Here is a 22,849-nt window from a genome sequence, read left to right on the forward strand (position 1 = left end):
AAATGACTGCATGGGAATTGAATTCTGTAGAGACTTGCAAAGTGCCAGCGAACCTAGTGCAGAGGTGATTCTTGTCGTCTGGCAGAAGGTCTGCAATTCTGAGCTGGAAATCAGCATCGAGCAACATGTTGCTACATTTTATATCAGGGTGTATGATACAAATGTGGAATTCCTCATGCAGGTAAGAAAGACCACGAACCATGCCGGTTATTATGGAGAATCTCTGTTTCCAGTTCAGAATCCACGTCTGTCACCTGTAGAATGATTTCAGCAAGACATAAACCGAAGAAATTCAAACTTAACACCAATTTCTCCAAGGCTGGATGCAACTGCCAACTTTCAGGTATTTAATTACATATCGACAAACTAAGAAAGTGAACGCAGATAAGCCCACAGAAGAAGGCTCTTTTTAGGGGAACAGAAAGGGAAAAAAGCATCACTTGGGTGAGGAAGACATAATTTAAACTGAATTCTCTGTGCAATTAAGGAAGGTCCTTACCAAATGAGCTAGTTATCCCAATCAAAGAAAAATTTAGTTAAGATTCTTTTACTTGAAGCACTTTGAGATTTACAATGGCAATTAAACATAAGAGCTAAATGGTATTCTGTTACATTAAACCCAAATATAATTGAAAATTGTATTTCAAAAAAGTTTCCTGATGTCTCTACCTTTCTCTATGCAATAGATTAACTCAATTTTACTGAAAACCTAAGTCCTTTTTGCTATAATCGATAATCAAGAGAGTTACATGGGCAATTTTTCCTCGTGTTAAAGTAACACGATAGGGTTTCAAAAAGTTGAATACCTGAATTTAAAAAAAAAAACAAACAAATAACACAAGAGGTCGATCAAGGATACTTATTTTGCATCTTTTGGTTCCTTTTATGCAACAATTCTGTGCATCAAAGCACTACCTATTTCCTGATTTTTGCTTTTGGCAATTGATACGGTGCATGATAGTGGGTCCGATAAAGTTTGACAGTCAGAAGTCAAGGAGACATGCTAGTTAAAAATCAAAGAAACATGACAGTCAGGAGTCAAGAGGACGGAGCAGTCAACAGGTATGGAAAGAGGAAGTAGGACCGTGTGACGACGTCAACAACATGATTCCCAGTCGGGTTCTCACAGACCAGGACTCCAGATCTGAGACACCTTGGTCTAAGACTTGGTAGACAGTCGGGGGGATACCTGACTTGGATCTGACTGGTCGGGCTGTCACGGTCTGGTTATATCTAGGTCTAGTTCTCCCAGCTCAGTAAGCTAACTCCCGGCAGCCAACTCTCGGTCGGCTCTCGGACGATCTCTTCATAGCTCTCGACCCCCCTAGGGTCTATGACAGGTGTTATACCCGACTGATCATTCCGAGCTGCCCTATTCATACTCGGTCGGGACAGAAGGCGTTACACGACTATAAGGTCAGGGAATATTCCAACGGTCTGCAGTCACCTGCGAATGGAACCTTCTTTCAGTCTACAGGAGGATGTTACGTGCCCTCCATCACTCAACAAGTCCTGACACCCGACATTCTCTGACATAAGTCAGGCTCCAGAAGATACACACTGTCATATAAAAAAGGAGGGTCTCTCCCTTACGCAGGTACATTTTCTCGTACATTCGCACTTGTCTTCTATTTTTCTTTCTTAAACTGTTCTTCTGAGGAAAAAGTATCTGACTTGAGCTTCAGAGGGTCTGCTCCGGGGACTTTTTCCCTAGTTTCTGGCCTCTAACGTCCGTATGTTTGTCGGAGTGTGCGCAGAGCTCAGGTACCGTCGGCTCAGTCATCGTCGTTTGTCAACACCACGTAGGAGTCCCTTTTTGGAAGCGCATACGAGAAATGTATCTCAGTCGCCCCTCCGTCAATGCCAGCAATAGCTTATCCGACCTTCGTCTGACTCAAATTATGAATATGATCATCAACAATGAAATACTCCAAGGTCCCCTAGACAGGCAAGACAAGATTTTTGAGGAAGAAATTTGATGCATTTTCTAGTCTATTTCTGTCTCACTCTTCTTTCTAATGTTGTCTCACAATTTTGAGGTTTTCCAACAGTTATATTTAGTATTAATTTGCAGTTTTTTACAACCTAATTAAGCATTGCCATATAACTATGATTTTAAACTTCCCAAGAAAACCAATGACAATTATATTCAAGATTTAAAGTTGTGTAACATTAGTCTACTAGCATGATTATTGCATAGAAAATTGGTCAAGGAAACACATCATATGTAATCTACAAAGCACAAGATGCTTTGTAGTGATATTAGGGCATCATGTCAAGAATCACTTTACTTTCTAGATTTACTTGTCGAAATATAAAACTGGACCATCCTTCCCAGGATTAATTAGTATAAATTGAAATATCGGGTAAAAATAAATAAAAAGTACAAAGCACAGGTGTTCTAAGATAACGAAAAGATAATTATATAAGAACCATGATGATACAGTGATAAAGAGAGGTCCACCAAGTGCGGATCAAAGGACGGAGATAGCAGTCAACGTGGAGGTCAAAGTCAAGATGATCAACGCCAGAGAATCAACGGCTTCACCCATAATGGCCTAGTGGAGGGTCACAATTGCCGATTGGGGCAGGTAAAGTCCGATCGACAGATGACTTCTCCGAGCGGAACACTACGACTAGATCGTCACGCGATCAGTATGTCCAATCGACAGATGACTTCTCCAATTGCCGATCAGGGCAGGTAAAAGTATGATCGGTAGATGGCTTCTTCAAGCAGAACGCTACGACTAGATCGTCAGGCGCTCAGTATGTCCGATCGGCAGATGACTTATCCAATTGCCGATCAGGGCAAGCGATGTCTGATCGGCGGATGGTTTCTCCGAGCAGAACGCTACGGCTAGATCATCAGACGCTCAGTACAGATCGAGGAAAGAGACTGAAGTGTTTGTTCGGTCGGGCGTAGACAGTTTACCAAACCTAGTTGCCGCAAGGAAGAGCAGCTGAGACCGACTGAGTGGAGGGGTTCCAAGCCGAACGGCTACCCGGCTCAGCCAAGCAAAGGGACATATCTCTCAATATCTTTCTGGGAGATAGTGTCGCTAACATAAGACATGGTCAACAGGCGGATCGTACAGCGGAAGCTTCTACTGTCTCATCAGGGATTTACATGCTTTGTTAAGATATGGTGTCAAAGAAACTTTTCTGAGATGTCCTTTCATGGGATGGTTGGTAAAGCGTGTCTGCGCCTTGGGGAGCATGTACGTCGTCCACTGGGGTACTATATAAAAGAGAGGTCCATATACCAGCGGATGTACACGTTATTCATTTTTCATGCCCGTGCTTATTATTGCTCCATCTTTCCGGTGACTGACTTGAGCGTTTGGAGGCTAACGTCGAGGACCCTTACCTGATTCGGTACTGACGTTTCTTGTATTATAGAGCGGAGCAAGATTTATATTTAATCAACATAAAAGTCACATCCTCAGTTAACCATCTTCAAGATTTTCGGACAGGATCGCATGATAAATAATTATATTAGAACCATGACAAATCCAATTCTGAAGCTACTTAAAAACTCTCAATACACAGATATACATGACTTGTTCTCATGTATCTTCACCAATGTAGTTAGGAATAATTTAATATATTCAACTTCATCACTTGTCGTAAACATCAAGCAGAAAATTATAACGTTGACAAAGTTACATGTGACATTAAAGATAAGCGGAGGTTGAAGAAACTTCTCTAATTGTAAGATGACTAGAAGACAATTACGCAAGAATCATGATAATCCAATTCTTAGGCTCAGACTCAATGCACATGTCACTCCTCACCATGCATGTATCTTCATCAATATGTAGTTCTGAATAATATATTCAACTTCATCACCCATCGTGAACATCAACAAGCAAAAAATTGCAATGTCTAAAAAGTTGCATCTGACGTTGACGACGAACCAGCAAAAGATAAAGATGTGCGAAAGCATAAATATTTGAGGAAATGAGAGTTTAGATTGAAATGGAAGAGTTACTACAGCACACTTAGAGTTTGCTGTCTTAATTTTCTTACTATCTCTCAAGTACATGACAGTTCTTATTTATAGTGCAAAATAGAACCATCTAGCTAGAGTACATTAAAGCTGGTTAATATTAAACTCTTGATAATTTTCCAATGTACTTATTCATTTTCCAAGTTGTTCATCTATCTTGATAAACTCCATTCATATTTCTCCTTAATTAATATTTCTCCTTAATTAATTAAATCTTGAATGAAGTGATGTGTTCAATATGCTAAGAGCCTAGGATCATAAATGAAAGCTTGGATTCTTTGTCATTACAATTGCAAACGTATATTGTCACAATAAGTTGTCATTACAATTGCAAACATATATCATCACAATATGCTGGGATCATAGATGTCACTTATCAATCGAGTTTTTCTTAGATGACTTTCTGAATCTCTTAGAAAATTCTGGTGCAGGACTGAATTTGTATTACGGACTTGAGATGGACCGGGTCGAGATGATCCCAAGTCAACAAAATTTTTTTTGTTTCCAATCTCAAGTAGCTTTCTCATCAAAAAGACATCTCGAAATACAATGAGTTTGTTTGTTGATGGATTTAACAAATAATATCCCTTTGATTCATCATTGTAGCCAATGGAATGAAGTTTTTGGGCTCTCATAAAATTTCTCACAATCTTGGAATGGTATAATTGCATATGAATTTATTGCAGCTAAATATTTTTAAAATGATAACTCATAGCTTTTTCTTATACCAAGCTTCATATGGGGTTTTATGACAACTTTAGTTGATGATCGATTGAGAATATATATAGTTGTACTTACAGTTTTTACCTAGTATAGATTTGAAATTCCCTTGTCATTTCCACAATCATGCAATCCATCCTTAAAGTTTTCATGAGAAAACCACTTTGTTTGCTCCAAGACGACTCATAATATTGGCCTAAAAAAAAATAGGTATTTGGCTTGGAGAGTATGCGAATAAGGTAGATGCCATTTAGTCGATGAATACAATTGAAACAAAAATCTTCTTCAGAAAGCATACCGCATCAACTCTTCCCAAATGTAATGCTGGAATTTTCTGTAGCAAATCAGTAGTGAAGAATATGATGAACAGCAGTAGCAAGAAAGATGAGAATGATAGTTCTGATACCAAATTTGTTGGTTTCAAAAGCATAAATATTTGAGGAAGTAAGAATTTAGATTGAAATGGAAGAGTTACTTCATCACACTCTTTACAGTTTGCTTTCTTAATTTTCTTACTTGCTTACTTACAGGTTCCTATTTATAGTGCAAAATGAAGTCTAGAGTACATTAAAGCTAGTCAATAATAAACTCTAGATAATTTTCCATAACACTTATTCACTTCCCTTGACCATTCTGTGACCATTCTTTCTAATGCAGTTTTAGAGTATTGTGATGAAATTAGATTTTGGTTGGTAAGTCAAAGATTATAAATTAGTATCATTCAACAGCTTCTTCTTCATCAATCATTTCGCTGGCATCTATGAATGCAGGTCTTGTTAGCTGAAGAGCCACATCAGTTTGGCTCAGCAGCAGAACTACAGTCTCTGACATGGTTGGCCTTGCAGCAACCGTAAACTGGGTGCAGAGAAGAGCAATCTTAATGATCCTTTTAACTTCTTCTGGTGAATAGTCATTAGGATCCATGGTTTCATCCACCATCTCCAATAACCGATCTTGTTCGTATAATTTCCAGGCCTGTTTCAGTAAAGAAAACAGATGAAGGATCAGAGTGACCCATAATGTATAACTTAAAAGCAGATACAGATGCTAAACATGTTTCATGTATCTCATCTCCTATCAAATTTTTGTGATGATAGAAACTGTCATTACCCAATCACGAATATATTGAGTAGCAGGTTCGAGTTTGAGGTCATTGCACTGCCGGCCACTGATTATTTCAAGGACAACAATGCCATAGCCATATGTATCAACCTTTTCAGATAACTGTCCGTGAATTGCATATTCAGGTGCTGTATATCCGCTGCATGATACATCGAGAACTTTGAATAAGTAGATGTACGTTTGTTTTCCTTGATGCATTGTAAAAGAAACAAGCATGTAACAATTACCAAAGAAAATGACTGCAGATGAATGACAATAACAAAGAATACTGAATATTATTAAGACTTACAAAGTGCCTGCAAATACAGTGCTAAGGTGAGTCTTGTCCTCAGGCAGAAGTCGTGCCAACCCAAAATCTGCAACCCTTGGCTGGAAATCATCGTCAAGTAGAATATTGCTACATTTTATATCACGGTGTATGATACGAATATGAAATTCTTGATGCAAATAAGAAAGACCGCGAGCCATCCCAACAATTATGCCAAATCTCTGCCCCCAATTGAGGAATCCACGTTTGTCGCCTTTAATTCAAATGATTTTTAAACAATACTGAGGCACATATTAAACAGCAATGCATACAATTCAAAGCAAAATGTAAGTTGCTTGTATGTGAATAATAAGGAGTTACCAAATATGAACTTGTCAAGGCTGTTATTTGCCATATACTCATAGACAAGAAGAAAATTTTCGTGTTTGCTAGAATATCCAAGCAGACGGACTAAATTTCTATGATGAATATTGCTAATGAGCTTCACTTCGCTCTGAAATTCAGCTCTGGCTCTACTGGTTTGAGCGATTGCTAGCCGTTTTACAGCAACCGTTGTCCCATTTTTAAGGTGACCCTATGAAAATTATAATTGTCAGTGTGTCTGCATTCATCCTATTAGTATAAGTACAGTATGGATATGATTATACTAACTTATTTTGTTTTTTGCATTTTCTGTTGATAATAGAATGATCACATACTTTTCCCAAAAATTTTACTTGGAAATTATGATTCATCAAGAAAGCAACATCTTTAACAGTTGAGGACTTCACCTGGTACACACCTCCGAATCCTCCTTCTCCAACTTTATTTTTTTCACTGAAATTATTTGTAGCATTTTTTAGATCCTTGTAACGGAAATTTAGAAGACCCTGAAATTTGGTTCCCCTTGATGAATCTCCTGCACAAGAATAACCTCGTGAGAACTATGTGAACAAGAAGCAATACAAGCATAGCAGTAAAAAGATGTGAATCTAGGTAAGAATCCTTGAATCTGCTTCGGCAACAAAATGCTAATCAAAATAAACACACCAAATGTTCTTTTGGAGCAAAAGGTGATAACACTCGCTCTACGCAGCAGCCAAGTATCGAGGGACATTTTTGCCCTAACACACCAAATGTTCTTGAGCAAACACAATGCTCAGTTTGATAATGTGGATGTTTAATTGGAATGGCAAACAATCATATGCTTAAACACCCCTTTATACTTGAGAACTGAACAAGCAGAATATGGACCACGTAAACTCCACCTGTTAATGTTCATCAACAAAGCTATGGGGAGCTGATTCAAAATAGTGAAATAAGATTGGTTTGCACAAGCTAATAGAATGGCGAAAGATAAATATTATCTCAAACAAAGAACTAGCAAAATCAAACATAGAATGATGAAAACCGATAAGTATCACAACTCTCAGGCCTAATCAAACAAAATGATGATTTTTGAACTTCAAATAGAAAGACCAAAAGTCCATACTTGATGGAAAATTAGCAGACCAATAAAAATAAGATCAGATTCATATACCTTCAGAAAGATTTCGTTGATCTCTAGATCTTCTGATCCTCAGAAGATATATAATAACCCCTAGAAGAAGCAACAGGCCGCCGACTCCTCCAGCAACTTCCCCAATTAGGGCCCCCTTATTGCTCGATTTCGCTCTTCCTGTGTTCCACTAGCACAGCCCCAGCTTAAATTAGGAATAAAAATCAATACTTTCTAGAAAAGATTAACAAAAATTAGTTGCCGAAGAAAATCTGGAGGAAAATATGATTGCTATGTGTTCAACGAGAGTTTTTTAAAGCTTTTTTTTATATATATAAATATAAGCCCATTTTTTGTGTTGAAAATCATTAAATTCATACCAAAAAAAAAAAATCGAGGAACTGAAAATCTCGATTTCAAGACAACGATTTTAGTGATTATTTTTATGCTTTTATAACATTTCTAGGTACATTTTAAATAAAAATGTGGTTCAGTTAATTGGTGAACTGGTCAATGGAGGAGTCACGGCACCTGAATTCGTCAAGTAAGGCGACAGATCCACCGTTCGATTGGCCGGGAAGAAGGACTCGTCGGAGTACCTCATGAAGCATCCGGCGCCCAGCGCCCGCCCGTCGGCGCTCGGCAGGCACCGCATCACGTTGCCGACCGCCGCCGCCAGGCACTGCTCGCACCCTTCCTCGCTCACAGTCTCCACGCACTGCGCCACAGCGAGCACTCCCTCCCTCTCCGCCGCCGCGAAAAACTTCGGGATTCTCGGCGTGGCAGCGCTCAAATCCGCCACCAGCGACCTCACCGAGGCGGTGAATCCTCCGGTAGCTGCGTTGCGGACGCCGCACGAGTTCCTGTTCTCGGAGGGCGTCACCTGGTCGAAAAAGAGGGTGCTCTCGTAGCGGAGGAAGCAGCCGTCGTAGATGACCCGGCCACCGTGGGCGGCACCGCAACGGCGAATGTGGCCTTCTGCGGCGGAGAAGCACGCGAGGCAGTCGGCGGAGGAGAGGTAACTGCGGCACTGGAACAGGGCGTAGACGGACTGCGGGGCGCGGGGGCGGTGCACGGTGGCGAAGAGAGAGGAGTTGCTGGCAGAGATGGAGGAGCGGAGGTCGGCGAGGGTGTCGTTGAATGTTGCGGCGAAGGCAGAGGCGTTGCGGACGTTGAATAAGCTGCAGCCGTCTTGGAGGAGGTTGGCCTGGGGCTCACCGACGGTAACACGACTCCATAGTATAAGCACCACGAACCCAAGAACGGATCTCATTATGCAGATCGGGTCACCGGAGGTCGGCTGTGACAGAGAACCGCTCCGGTAAAGAAGATTGGGGCTTTTTATTAAACACGATGAAATTGTGGATTTATGTTTTGTTACTGTCATTTGTAATAAATATGAATTTAAAATAAAGTGAAAAAAGAAAGATTTTGTAAATTTTATTTATCTATTCTTACAATTATTTTTGTATTTTAAATAACTTATCGATCCATTTATTTCTTTCCGTCGGAAAAAAAAATAAATATTCAATTTATTTCTTACTATTCTCATTTCTAATGTCAAAACAATGTCTTTCATTTTTAAAATACTCTTATTCTAGTGTTGTAATGTGTAAAATAAAATTATTTTTATTTTAATTTATTCAAAATATTATATATAATGCACTTTTGTATTAATATTTTTATTACCTATATTGCTTAATGTTAATTAAAATTATTTTTAAAAATTAAAATTAATATAAAAAGTCAAAACTATTTTAAATGACTACTTTTATCAAAACTGACTGCTACAATAATTTTACTATGATTTTAATTAAATTTAAATCACTTAAATTAAGTTTTAAAATAATTACATAAAAGTATTATATATATATATAGACCGAGTTGATAATTTTAATTGTATACATTGTAGTATTGAAGTAAAAATATTTTTAGAATAAAAAATATTATTTTTTTATTTAAAAAAGAAAGGACACTTTTTTTTATGATAATTGTGGACGTCTTTTTGTTTTTTAACCTTTGGTTGGAAATATGTAGTTGGGTCAAATTTTGTTAGGAATGTTTTTAAAAAAAATACTTTTAGAATAATAAAATATCTCTTTTAGGTAATATTTAATTCGTTCCATTTTATAATTAAGAAAATCTCGTAAGTTTTAAAGACTTCTTATTAGTCATGAATATGAATGATCAACTTGTGCTAACTGCCCACTGTATTGTACAATAAGCGTGCCCCCTCTTTCTCTTATTATTCAACATATAGCATACGGGTCCCCGTTCCTTCCCATAATGTGGGGATGACTTTTGTTGAAAAAGAATGGAGTTGCTATACCTTCATTGGAATTTCATATACAATAAACTCTAGCTATAAGGCAATTTACTTATTGAATACAAGAGTTATTGCACGAGTATAACGGTGAAGATAATTAGCTGGTGATATGACTCAGCGGTTGACCTTGCGAAGACTTTCCTCCGATCTACAAAACTAAGAACATTAGTATCAGGTCATGAAAGAGGTATTCGGCGTTGACCCTCCGACGCTCAAGCCAGTCATTAGAATAGTAGAAAGATAGTAAAGAACTATAGCAATAACAAGAGCTATAGCAAAGATAACGCATACTTCCTTTGGTGTATAGATTCCCCTTTATATAGTGCTCTAGTAGCAAATATACACGTTTTTCGAGGCATGTACACGTTTTTCCAACTGTCCCATGAAAAAATATGTTAGAAAAAAGTATCTCTTACATCATTCTTTAACAAGGTATGTAAATATCTAAGATAACAAAGAAAACTTCCGTCGTACGATTTGCTGTCAGGGGCCTCAACTCCCAAAACGATACAATGAGGTAGGCGAGGGGTCCCATTGTTTGGCCGAGCGAGGAGTCGCGCGGTCGGCATTCCCCACGGACGTCGATTTCAACTATTCTTCTCCACGATCACTCGGCTCGGTAGTTCCTCGCGTGACCAGCCATGCAGTCCGATCAGATTAGCCTTTGTAGGATCGTCACAGTTGAATCTCTGATGTCGTCTCTATAATCGACCGGACTGGATGAACAATTTACCCAGGTGAACTTCCTGGCCGAACGGAGCTCCCTTTACTAGCGCATCAATGGTGTTATTCTAGTTATCGACAAAAACCAAACTATACTCACACGGGTGAACATTATTGCACTGCTGATATCAATACAAATTTAGGGGTATGAAATAAAAATCTATCTGGACTGATGAGATATATAGAACCAGAATCATGTTAACTTCTTAACATCGCCTTTCTAAGGAAACAATAATCATGATAATCCAGCTGTACTTAGCTCACTTAAAACATATATTCTTCAGTCTTAAATATAAAACAATAATAATAACAATCAAACTTTTATTCCACCAAATACAGTTAATTGTATAAATCCTCATACAATATTAAGTTCGATTCTCTTCTTCTATATTTAAATGAATATTATTTTATCATTACTATACTAATGTGTGATTGCCTATTACTGTAGTTCGTAAAGCTTTACTCCATAAAATAATATTACTTGTCGTGGAACATCAACGAGCAGAAACTTCAGATATCGAAACAGTCGCATGCGAAGTAGTAGATAAAATGGTAGCTGGGGGTGAATCTCCATGAACTCTACTTGAGGCATCTATGAAGGTTGGTCTTGTGAGCTCAAAAGTATTATCACTTTGCCCGAGCAACATAACAACAATCTCAGACATGGTCGGCCTAGCAGCAGCAGCAGACTGTGTGCAGAGAAGAGCTATTTTAATGATCCTTTTCACTTCCTCTGGAGAAAATTCACTAGGATCTAAGGTTTCATCCACCAAATCAATCAACTGATCGCGTTCATATAGTTTCCAAGCCTGTCTCGAGAAAGGTAGACAAAGAGAATCAAAACACAAGATGGTATAAAAGGACATAGAATGCATAAATATGATATCTTGACTGATATTGCAAGTCGTAATAATAGTAAATGTTTGCTTAGCTTGTGTTTCTGTTTTATTTGTTATCATAGAGTTCATATATACTTGAGATTGCATAAGGATTACCCATTCAAGGAGATACTGAGCGTCAGGCTCGAGTTGTAAGTCATTGCTTTTCCGGCCACTTATTATTTCGAGAACGGCAACTCCGAAGCTGTATGTATCAACCTTTTCAGAAAGTTGCCCCTGAAGTACATACTCAGGTGCTGTATATCCCCTACATGATACAGTATTTGAGAATTTGAAACTAGTAGTTATGAATATTATGGAATGACTGCATGGGAATTGAACTCTGTAAAGACTTACAAAGTGCCAGCAAACCTAGTGCTGAGGTGACTCTTGTCGTCCGGCAGAAGGCGGGCTAGGCCAAAATCTGCAATTCTTGGCTGGAAATCATCATCGAGCAGAATGTTGCTACATTTTATATCACGATGTATGATACAAACGTGGAATTCCTGATGCAGGTAAGAAAGACCACGAGCCACGCCGACAATTATGGAGAATCTCTGTTTCCAGTTGAGGAATCCACGTCTGTCACCTGTAAAATGATTTCAACAAGACACAAACCGAAGAAACTCAAACTCATATCAATTTCTCCAAGGCTGGATGCAACTGCCAACTTTCAGGTATTCGATAACATATGAAAGTGAACTCAGATAAGTGAACAGAAGAAACCCTTTTTTAGGGGAACAGAAAGGAAAAAAAACCCTACTTGGTGATAATTTAAATTGAGATCCTTGTGCAATAAAGGAAGGTCCTTACCAAATGAGCCAGTTAGCTCAATCAAAGAAAAATCATGATGATTTTTAAGAATAAATTAGTTAAGATTCTTTTACTCAAAGCACTTTGACATTGACAATAATCAATTAACCATAAGAACTAAATGATACTCTGTTACATTAAACTCAGATATAATTGAAAGTTGTATTTGAAAAAAAAGTTCCTGAAGTTTCTACCCTTTCTCTATGCTAAAGGTTAATTTAATTTTACTAAAAACCTGAATCCTTTTTACTAGAATCACTAATCAGGAGTTAAATTGACAACTTTTACTCAAGTTAAAGTAACACAAGGGGTCGATCAATGATACTTATTTGGCACCTTTGGGTCCCTTCTATGCAACAATTGTGTGCATTGAAGCACTACCTATTTCCTGGATTTTACTTTTGGCAAAAATTAACTAGGCCAATGTCCCAAGACAAGCAAAACAATGTTTTCAAGGAAGAAATTTGATGCATCTTTTAATCTATTTTCGCCTCACTTCTTTCTGATGTTGTCTCACAATTAGCATGATTATTGCATAGCAAATTAGTCAAGGAAAACCGTCATATGTCAAAACGTTCGAGACCTACAAAGCACAAGAAACTACATAGACCACCAATGACTGAGGCATATATTGATTGGATGTGTGTTTCAGTGATTCTTATTTATCAAAACAGTAACAATAAACAAAGGTGAGAAACCACAAATAAATTTTAATGATCTTGTGCCCTATTGGCTAAATAGAAAGCACAAAGAAAATGAAACTCAGACTCAGACTTAATTGTACACGTACAGTATCCATTTAATAATGAAGCAGGCATTCAAAGTAAGACACAAGCTGTTTGTATGTTGAAATTAAGAAATTACCAAATATAAATTTGTCAAGGCTGCTATTTGCCATGTACTCATAGACAAGAAGAAAATCTTTGCCTTTGCTAGAACATCCAAGCAGACGAATTAAATTTCTATGGTGAACATTGCTAATGAGCTTCACTTCGGTCTGAAAATCTGCTCTTGCCCTACTAATTTGAGCAATTACTAGTCTCTTTACAGCAACTGTTTTCCCATTTTTCAATATACCCTGTGAAAATTAGAGCTTTCAGCATATATTAACAGATTCTTTTAGCATAGGGCAATTATGTATATAAACTATGCCATTGCAATTGTTTAGGATAGAAGAAAAACCTTGAAACTTTACCCAAATTTTCAGATCTGATGCATGATTCATGAAAAACAAAAGATTATAAACAATTAATGAGTCTCACCTTGTACACATCACCAAAACCTCCTCCTCCTAATTTACTGTCTTTACTGAAATTATTTGTAGCTTTTTTTAGATCCTTGTAATGGAAATTTAATGGACCTTGTAACTCAGTTGCCCCTAATATATCTCCTGCACAAAGATAACCTCATGAGAAATTACTTGGATACGAAGCATATAAAATGTCAAGCGTAGTTCATTTTGCAAAAGAAAAAGTCAAGAACTTCACACAACTGAAACTCATTAGCATGAAGAGAAATAGAAAACTGGCAAGGCAAGCTAATATCCTTTCTGTTTTTATTAAGACCAAATGAATCCTCAATAATGTCAAACTTATTCTTCTCTAAAGATCTTATCAAAGTTCATGGTAAAGCACCCTCATGGTATATCCATATATACATAAGTATATCAAATCCTCAATAATTGACAAAACACTCATATAATACAGATAAGTAGGCCAAAATGGTTGGTTTAACAGGATTAGTTCAGCCGTTAATGAAAGGTCCTTTTGTCAACTAGCTGCCACCATTATTCTACCAATATGTAGTCAAACAAATGATGCCGTCGACTATATACAAAATAGCATTCGAGTTTTGTTTCATCAACAAAAAAATGAGATGATTAACATCAACGTCAATGGAACTACTGATGATGCATTGTTGTTAGTAGTGAATGAACTATCACATTGATTTATGAAGAGAATGAATATATGGCTGGTCTTTCTTCCCCTTACCATACAAAAGAAGAATGATTTGTTGAACTTACTATTTGCTAGTTCCCTGGAAAGAATTCTAACCTTAACTTCCAGGTGAGTAGAGAATAGATTGGATTCACAAACCTTTTCGGCCTTGTTGATCTCTGGATCTCCTGATCCACAGAAGTGTCACAAGCCCTAGAAGAAGCAACAGGACGCCGACGACTCCTCCAGCGACTCCCCAAATGATGGCCCTTCGCTTGTTCGATCTCCCTGTTCCAGAACCAAATCCATAGCTTAATTAGTACCATAATTACATACAAAAACGTATTTTTATCTGGAAGAGAGTAAGAAAATAGAAGTTCACCTGAATTCAAGAAAGGGGATAAATCCATGGTTTGGTTGGCGGGGAAGAAGGACTCGTTGGAGTATCTCATGAAGCAGCCGGTGTCCACCGCCCGGCCTTCGGCGGCCGGAAGGCACAACCCTGCATTATTCACCGCCTCTGCCAGACACTGGCCGCACCCCTCCACGGTGACCGTCTCCACGCACTGCGCTATCCCGAACATCCCCTCCCTTTCAGCCGCCGCGAAGAACTCCCGCGTCCTCGGCGTGGCACTGCTCAAATCCTCCAACAACTGCCGAGCCGCCGCGGCGAGCCCGCCCGTCATGTTGCGGTTACCGCAGATGTTGAATAGCCCCGGGAGCGTGCCCTGGTCGAAGAAGGGGGCGCTCTCGTAGCGGAGGAAGCACTCGTCGTAGATGGCGCGGGCCCCATTGGCGGCGCCGCACTGGCGGCGGATACCGACCGCGGCGGCAGAGAAGCAAGTGAGGCATTCGGCAGTGGAGAGGTAGCCGCGGCACTGGAAGAGCGCGTAGACTTGCTGGGCGGAGCCCCGCGCGGTCGCGAAGTGAGCGGCGGAGCTGCCGGGAGCGGCAGAGGAGATGGTGGAGCGGAGGTCGGCAAAGGTGCTGTTGATTGTGGCGGCGAAGGCGGCGGTGTTGGTGACGTTGTATACGCTGCAGACGTTCAGGATGTGGTTGGGCTGAGCCTCACTGGCGGTGATCCGACTCCATAGTATAAGCGCCACGAACGCGAGCGCCGAAGCGACGTAGGCCATGGTACGGTGTCGCGTCACCGGATGTGAGCCGTAGGGAGTACAACATCGCGGGAGACCATGATAGATTATATAGAATTCAAGTCCACTTTATTTATATTTATTTAATATATATAGTCAACTAAATAAATAAACTTAAATATATGTAATCAATTTATTAATATTTATAAATTAATATTATAGATTAATTATTTGTAAATAATCTTCTCAATAATAATATCTTCGAATAAAATTTTTAAATTAGATTTATAAAACTTATAAATAAATAAGTAAACTTTTAAAATAAACAAAGGAACTAACTCATCAATTAAGTCAACTTGTAAAATATAATTGTTTTTGTAAAAGATCAAACAAACTCATTTCAAAACTTTAACAAATCAAATTCAAATTTATAGTAAAAATAAAGATTAATTCAAAGTTAAATAATACTTCAAAGGTCTAATTAATTTTAGATTGAATTTGAGTTGAATTAATTATTTTATTAAATAAATTTAAACAATACAAACGCTTTATGGAGAAAGGCATTGATTTGATATTAATTTCATGTATTCAGTGTTGGGTAGGTAAGATATGACAGATTATATATATATATATATATATATATATATATATATATATATATATATATAACTGACTTTGATTAAATTTTGACAATAACAAGGGTTTTAATAGAAGGATCCAAAAACAACTGTTAATTCTCTCAAGTCATCCATGTAGTCATGTGGCAAAAATGTGTCAACCCATCCCTAGATCAATTACGGATGATTATTAGTCATTAGTGCAAATGATCAAGATATGGAGGAGATTATGCTCGATCACACTGAGTTTCGATCTCAAGACCTTATGTGGTAATATCCCATGTTTTAATTATCGTACTGCCTCGAGGGGATAAATCACGTAGTCATGAAGTTATAAGTAGAGCTGCAAGATAAATATAGTTTAACAATAAAAAAATAAAAAAATGGATAAATGTAGTTTAGCCTTTTCGTTTTGATATGCTCCAATAAAATTAATTATATTATTATATATTTTAATGAAGTGAGGCAATACAGCATAAAATAATAAAAATTGTAAAGGCAATTTTGTGGATAATTATAAAGTTTTTTTTCTGATATTTGATGGCCTCTTTATAAAATTTGAACATTTTAATAAAACTTTGAAGAGTATCACTATTTGATAGTTTGTTTATAAAATTCATGTCTTCTTTAGATGATTTGCGTCTTGTTTTCTAATTTAACAATATATTTTAAATTAAAAAAATAAACTTAATTTCTGTTTTAAAACATACATATAAATTTTATTATTTTCTCAGTTATTTAGACGATTCAAACTTAGAAAATAAGCCAATTATAATTTATTTTAATAGGTATTAATGTTAATTCCTAACTGGTGAAAAATAATTAGTTAAATATATGACCTCTTCTATGTAAAGGATTACTATGATAGAGTAAAATTTTTTTATTAATTTATCTATCTATATTTCATCATAAGACCTACCAATTTAGACTGCTTGAAGTGAATGATATTATTTTTAGTTTGACTATCTAAATTGACTTGAATACTCCTATTGTACTTTAGTTAATTGGTCATTTGGATAATTCAAGAAAAAAAAAATAAAAGATCATTCAAACTTAGAAAAGAAATTGATTATAATTCTATAAAAAAAGTCTATGTCTAATCATTTTACCGTATTTAAACGACTTTGAACACACCTACTTTTTATTTGAAATTGTGAATGAATTTCATTCAAATTCTCAAATTATATATCTTAGTCTCCTACCTACCAAAGATATATCTTGATCAGCTACTTTTTCTTATATATAGTGCCCTCACAATTAATTAGAAAAAAAAAAGTCAGTCATAATTCTGCAAAACATCTACATCTTATTCTACATCTACATTGAAAAGTTGACTTGAGGCCATCAAAATTGATTTGAATACTCCTAGTCTCACACCTAACTATCATAAAAATAAGAGACCATTCAAACTTGGAAAAGAAGTTGATCGTGATTCTACATTGTCTAAATTGCCTCGTGGAAATACTCCTACTCTTCCTAGCTTCATTTACTGATCGATAAAAATAAGAGACCATCCAAACTTGAAAAACAAGTAAAATTCTATATTTTACCAATACCATCGATCCCACATTGTCCGGCTAGACAATTCTAGTAGATAATTAGACTATTGTCATTTTTTCCCCTTTGTTTCTAAAAATTGATTGGAGCAAAGAAATTGCAGTCTTTTCTAAAACATCATCGGAGCAGTCAGTTTAGTTTAAACAGCTGCTCTTATAACTAGAAGACATTACACAAGAATCGTGACAATTCAATTCTGTGGCTTCAAACAGTATGTATCTTTAGCAATGTAATTCTGAATGATACAAGTTACTTCATCATTAGTTGTAAACATCACCGAGCAGAAAATTGCAAGGTCGAAAAGGTTGCATGTGAAGCTGCATTTGGAGTTGCATGTGACGTCGAAGATGAACCAGCCGAGGATGAAGATGCTTCTCCATGAACCCTACTGCTGGCATCTATGAAGGTAGGTCTTGTTGGCTGAAGAGTGTCATCAGTTTGGTTCAACAGCAGAACTACAATCTCTGACATGGTTGGCCTTGCAGCAACCGTAGACTGGGTGCAGAGAAGAGCAATCTTAATGATCCTTTTAACTTCTTCTGGTGTATAGTCACTAGGATCTAAGGTTTCGTCCACCATCTCCAATAATTGGTCTCGTTCGTATAATTTCCAGGCCTGTTTCAGAAAAGGAAATAGATGAAGGATCAAAGCACTGGATGATCCTAGAACATTTACTCCTATCGAATATTTGTGATAATAAAAGCAGATACAGATACAGATACAAAACAAGTTTGATGTATCTCATCTCCTATTGAATATTTGTGATAATAGCATCTGTCATTACCCATTCAAGAAGATATTGAGTAACAGGTTCGAGTTTTATGTCATTGCACTTCCGGCCGCTGATTATTTCAAGGACAACAACGCCATAGCTATATGTATCAACCTTTTCAGATAACTGCCCGTGAATTGCATACTCAGGTGCTGTATAACCGCTGCAAGATACATCGAGAACTTTGAATCAGTAGATGTACGCTTTCCCTAATGCATCATAAAAGAAACAAGCAATATGTAACAATTACCAAAGAAAATGACTGCAGATGAATGACAGTTAACACTAACAAAGAATATCAAATACTGTTAAAACTCACAAAGTGCCAGCAAATATAGTGCTAAGGTGACTCTTGTCCTCAGGGAGAAGTCGTGCCAGCCCAAAATCTGCAACCCTTGGCTGGAAATTGTTATCGAGCAGAATGTTGCTGCATTTTATATCGCGGTGTATGATACGAACATGAAATTCTTGATGCATGTAAGCAAGACCACGAGCTGTCCCAACAATAATACTAAATCTCTGCCTCCAGTTGAGGAACCCACGTTTATCGCCTTTGAAATGAGTTTTATACAATACTGAGGCTCATATTAAATAACAAAGCATACAATTCAAAGCAAAATGTAAACTGCTGGCATGTGAAAAATAAGGAGTTACCGAAAATGAAATTGTCAAGGCTGCCATTTGCCATATACTCATAGACAAGTAGAAAATCATCACGTTTGCTAGAATATCCAAGCAGACGAACTAAATTTCTATGATGAATATTGCTAATGAGCTTCACTTCGCTTTGAAAATCAGCTCTTGCTCTACTAGTTTCAGCAATTGCCAGCCGTTTTACAGCGACCGTTCTCCCATTTTTAAGTTGACCCTGTGAAAATTATAATTGTCAGTACATCTACATTCATTCTGTTGGTATAAGTATAGTATGAATATCATTATACTAACTTTTTAATTTTTTTTCTGTTGATAAAAAAATGATCACATACTTTTCCCAAAAATTTCACTAGGAAATTGTGATTCATCAAGAAAGCAACATTACCAACAGTTCAGGACTTCACCTTGTACACATCTCCGAATCCTCCTTCTCCTAGTTTATTTTTTTCACTGAAATTATTTGTAGCATTTTTTAGATCCCTATAACGGAAATTTAGTGACCCCTGTAATTTGGTTCCTCCCAATGTATCTCCTGCAGAAAGATAACCTCGTGAGAACTATTTAAACAAGAAACAATAAAGGCACACCCAGTAAAAGAATGTGAATCAACGTGAGAATCCTTGAATCTGGTCTGACAACAAAATGCTAATTAAAATAAACACAATAAATGGTCTTGAACAAACACAATGCTCAGCTTGACAATGTGCATGTTTAATTGGAATGACAGAGAATCAATCTTAAACACCTCTTTATTCTTGAATACTAAACAAGCAGAATATGAACTCAAGGAAGCCACCTGTTGTTCATCAACAAAGCTAAGGAGGAGCTGATTCAAGATAATGCCACAAGATCGGTTTGTACAAACTAATAGAATGATGAAAAATAAATATTATCTCAAACAAAGTTCTATCATCTATCTATATACATATTAGCATCTGAATCATAAAGAACTTAAATTGTTTGTAACTTTGGAAAAGATAAGGAGATTGAGCTTCTATGTTTCAATGTAAAGAGCCATGAAGCAGGTGTACCCTATTGTTTGATAGTGGCCATAATGCACACTTCAAAAGCAAGGATTTATCGATGACATAACTATGCCATAGTAAAATAGCTGGTATGAAGTCATACTCGCTAGCTATTAACTTTGGATCAACACAGCAAGTGGTGTTTCCAGATGCCACAGCTTCACAACCTGACATGGCCGCCTTAAATGACTCTTCTAATGATAGCAGAAACTTGGTTCACTACTCAAATTTGTGATGAAAACCGATATGTATCTCGACTCCCGGACCTAATCAAACAAAATGATGATTTTTGAGCTTATTACTACCTACTAGGTACCATGGAAAATTAGCAGACCAATAAAAATAAGATGAGATTCATAAAACCTTCAGAAGGATTTCGTTGATCTCTAGATCTTCTGATCCATAGAAGAGATACAGCCCCTAGAAGAAGCAACAGTCCGCCGACTCCTCCAGCAACTCCCACAATTAGGGCTCCCTTATTGCTCGATTTCGCTCTTTCTGTGTTCCATCATCACATTCCGAGTTTAAATCAGAAAGAAATAAAAATCACTGCCCTCTTGAAAAGATGAACAAAAATTAGTTGCCGAAGAAAATCTGGAGGAAAATCATTAAATTTATATAAAAAGTCGAGGAACACCGATTTTTCGTATTTATTTATTTATTATGTTTTATGCTATTTTACAAATTTTATATGTTACTTGAAATAAAAATGTGGTTCAGTTAATTGAGGAACGGGTCAATGGAGGAATCATAGCACCTGAATTCGTCAAGTAAGGCGACAGATCCACCGTTCGATTGGCCGGGAAGAAGGACTCGTCGGAGTACCTCATGAAGCATCCGACGTCCAACGCCCGCCCGTCGGCTCTCGGCAGGCACAGCATCACGTCGTTGACCGCCGTCGCCAGGCACTGCTCGCACCCTTCCTCGCTCACAGTCTCCACGCACTGCGCCACAGCGAACACTCCCTCCCTCTCCGCCGCGGCGAAAAAGTTCTGGATTCTCGGCGTGGCGGCGATCAAATCCGCCACCAGCGATCTCACCGAGGTGGTGAATCCTCCGGTAGCTGCGTTTCGGCCGCCACAAAAGTTCCCGTTATCTGGGGGCGTCACTTGGTCGAAAAAGGGGGAGGTTTCGAAGCGGAGGAAGCAACCGTCGTAGAAGACGGTGCCGCCGTAGGTGGAGCTGCAATTGCGAATGAGCCCTTCGGCGGCGGAGTAGCACGCGAGGCAATCGACGGCGGAGAGGTAGCCGCGGCACTGGAACAGGGCGTAGATGGACGGAACGCCCGGGCGCTGCTCAGTGGCGAAGAGAGCCGAGGTGCTGTCGGAGAGGGAGGAGCGGAGGTCGGCGAGGGTGTCGTCGAGGATTGAGGCCAAGGAGGTGTTGGAGACGTATGCGCTGCAGCCGTCTCGGAGGAGGTTGGTCTGTGGGTCACCGATGGTAACACGTTGCAAAAGGCGGGTCCCGCCGCCCAGCGGCCCCCTCACCCCTGCCCCACGAGTATGAGAGGGAGTAAATCACGGTGAATACGGGCCCGGCGATGACATGGCGGTCGAACTCACCGATGGTAACACGACTCCATAGGAGAAGCACCACGAACCCAAGAACGGATCTCATGATGCAGATCGGTTCACGGGAGGTGGACTGTCACCGGTAAAGAAGATTGGCTTTCTTTTGTACACGATGAAGTTGTGGATTAATGGTTTGTTACTGTCATTTGTAATATGCATTATTTGGTCAACAACGATTTAACATAACGTGGAAAACTTTACTGATAAAAATATTTAAAAAATATACAAATTAACATACATAGTTTTTTTTGAACTATTACTAACAAGAATATTTAGATAAATATTATTAATCTTGAGCGCAACCTCTAATTCAGTAGGCTTTTTGATTGAATTTGACTCGAATCCAGATTTGATTTTGACTTGATCCTCTAGCTCTAACGACTTCTCGTGTAGCTTGATCAACTGGGTCCAAAGTTCATGTGCATTCTTGTACTTTTCTAATCTGCATAAAACATTATTAGGCAAAATATTACAAATAAGTTTACTTATATTTTCGTTCAATTCTGAGTCCCGAGAAGGTTTTCTCAATATCAGCACATTATCGAAATTTAGGCTTCCTAAGAACCATTCCATTCCTCACCTCCAATAGGTGAAATCACCTTGATCGTATGGTGGTGGTTCATGGATGTTCCGTCCTTCTTGAATAGACATTGGTATATTAGCAAAAAATAGACAAGAAATAATTTCCAAGACTTTATCTTGGGGTAACAATGTGGGAGATAAAGAAATATGCGTGAGAAAAATATATATTTTTAAAAAAATAATAAAATATTAAAAAAATATTACTACAAATTTTGTTAAACGTGATATTTTGTCAACACTAACCAACGGTGAAAAAATGAAAATAAATTTTTTAAAAATATTTTTGGAGGTAAAAAAATGAAAGACGTAAGAATATTTTTTAAACAAAAACGATATCTAATTTTTCTTTTAAAAAAGACCCCTTTTGTCTGATTGGTGGTTGCACCAAATCAGAACGGTACCTATTCTGATACCACTTGTTCGATCGTGAAAGTCGATAGAGGGGGGAGGGTGAATATCGATCGAAAAATTTGAAGTGAGTACGCAGCGGAAAAATGAAAATAAAACAATGCTAACACAAACCAATTTACTTGCTTCGGAGCCTTGGTCGACTTCTACTCCAACGTCCGCACTCGTCGAGTGCTTTCGTTGGGCAATCACTAATAGTTCGTAAAAAAGTTTACAAAACTACAAAAAGATGAACAATACCGACAACAATAAACAGAACTTGAGTCATAGGTTGGAGAAGCAGGGTCGCAGAAGCA

The 22,849-nt window shown here is 37.9% G+C and overlaps 3 protein-coding genes across 3 annotated transcripts; all 3 read right to left on the minus strand.

Moving 5' to 3' along the window:
- Positions 1 to 5,189: 5,189 nt before the first annotated feature.
- LOC122023739 (cysteine-rich receptor-like protein kinase 2) lies at positions 5,190 to 8,897 on the minus strand. Its single transcript, XM_042582034.1, has 7 exons — positions 8,128 to 8,897; positions 7,639 to 7,776; positions 6,890 to 7,017; positions 6,480 to 6,693; positions 6,141 to 6,372; positions 5,840 to 5,990; positions 5,190 to 5,704 (listed from the first exon to the last, which is right to left on the minus strand). The coding sequence occupies exons 1-7, from the start codon at positions 8,867 to 8,869 to the stop codon at positions 5,447 to 5,449; spliced, it is 1,863 nt and encodes a 620-aa protein (XP_042437968.1). The 5' UTR covers positions 8,870 to 8,897; the 3' UTR covers positions 5,190 to 5,446.
- A 1,790-nt stretch (positions 8,898 to 10,687) lies between these two features.
- On the minus strand, positions 10,688 to 15,431 carry LOC122022399 (cold-responsive protein kinase 1-like). Its single transcript, XM_042580385.1, has 7 exons — positions 14,656 to 15,431; positions 14,433 to 14,561; positions 13,599 to 13,726; positions 13,201 to 13,414; positions 11,881 to 12,112; positions 11,641 to 11,791; positions 10,688 to 11,454 (listed from the first exon to the last, which is right to left on the minus strand). Exons 1-7 carry the CDS (start codon positions 15,407 to 15,409, stop codon positions 11,140 to 11,142), a joined length of 1,923 nt encoding a protein of 640 aa, XP_042436319.1. The 5' UTR covers positions 15,410 to 15,431; the 3' UTR covers positions 10,688 to 11,139.
- A 2,176-nt stretch (positions 15,432 to 17,607) lies between these two features.
- Positions 17,608 to 21,609, minus strand: LOC122025094 (cold-responsive protein kinase 1-like). Its single transcript, XM_042583853.1, has 8 exons — positions 21,523 to 21,609; positions 20,750 to 21,416; positions 20,356 to 20,490; positions 19,372 to 19,499; positions 18,968 to 19,181; positions 18,633 to 18,864; positions 18,326 to 18,476; positions 17,608 to 18,156 (listed from the first exon to the last, which is right to left on the minus strand). The coding sequence occupies exons 1-8, from the start codon at positions 21,607 to 21,609 to the stop codon at positions 17,815 to 17,817; spliced, it is 1,956 nt and encodes a 651-aa protein (XP_042439787.1). The 3' UTR covers positions 17,608 to 17,814.
- Between the last annotated feature and the right edge of the window lie 1,240 nt (positions 21,610 to 22,849).

The sequence above is a fragment of the Zingiber officinale genome, chromosome 9B (assembly GCF_018446385.1).
Source record: "Zingiber officinale cultivar Zhangliang chromosome 9B, Zo_v1.1, whole genome shotgun sequence".
Classification (NCBI taxonomy): Eukaryota; Viridiplantae; Streptophyta; class Magnoliopsida; order Zingiberales; family Zingiberaceae; genus Zingiber; species Zingiber officinale.

Bases quoted from the DNA above. Each gene is read 5' to 3' on its own strand.
- LOC122023739 (XM_042582034.1), bottom strand. From the start codon at position 8,869: ATGAGATCCGTTCTTGGGTTCGTGGTGCTTATACTATGGAGTCGTGTT. The intron at 5,991-6,140 runs GTAAGTCTTAAT...TGTATCATGCAG, and splicing joins ACTGTATTTGCAGGCACTTT to CGGATATACAGCACCTGAAT. The intron at 5,705-5,839 runs GTAATGACAGTT...TTACTGAAACAG, and splicing joins CTCAATATATTCGTGATTGG to GCCTGGAAATTATACGAACA.
- LOC122022399 (XM_042580385.1), bottom strand. From the start codon at position 15,409: ATGGCCTACGTCGCTTCGGCGCTCGCGTTCGTGGCGCTTATACTATGG. The intron at 13,415-13,598 runs GTGAGACTCATT...TAATTTTCACAG, and splicing joins GTTTTGGTGATGTGTACAAG to GGTATATTGAAAAATGGGAA. The intron at 11,455-11,640 runs GTAATCCTTATG...TTCTCGAGACAG, and splicing joins CTCAGTATCTCCTTGAATGG to GCTTGGAAACTATATGAACG.
- LOC122025094 (XM_042583853.1), bottom strand. From the start codon at position 21,609: ATGAGATCCGTTCTTGGGTTCGTGGTGCTTCTCCTATGGAGTCGTGTT. The intron at 21,417-21,522 runs GTATTCACCGTG...GGTGACCCACAG, and splicing joins GCCATGTCATCGCCGGGCCC to ACCAACCTCCTCCGAGACGG. The intron at 18,157-18,325 runs GTAATGACAGAT...TTTCTGAAACAG, and splicing joins CTCAATATCTTCTTGAATGG to GCCTGGAAATTATACGAACG.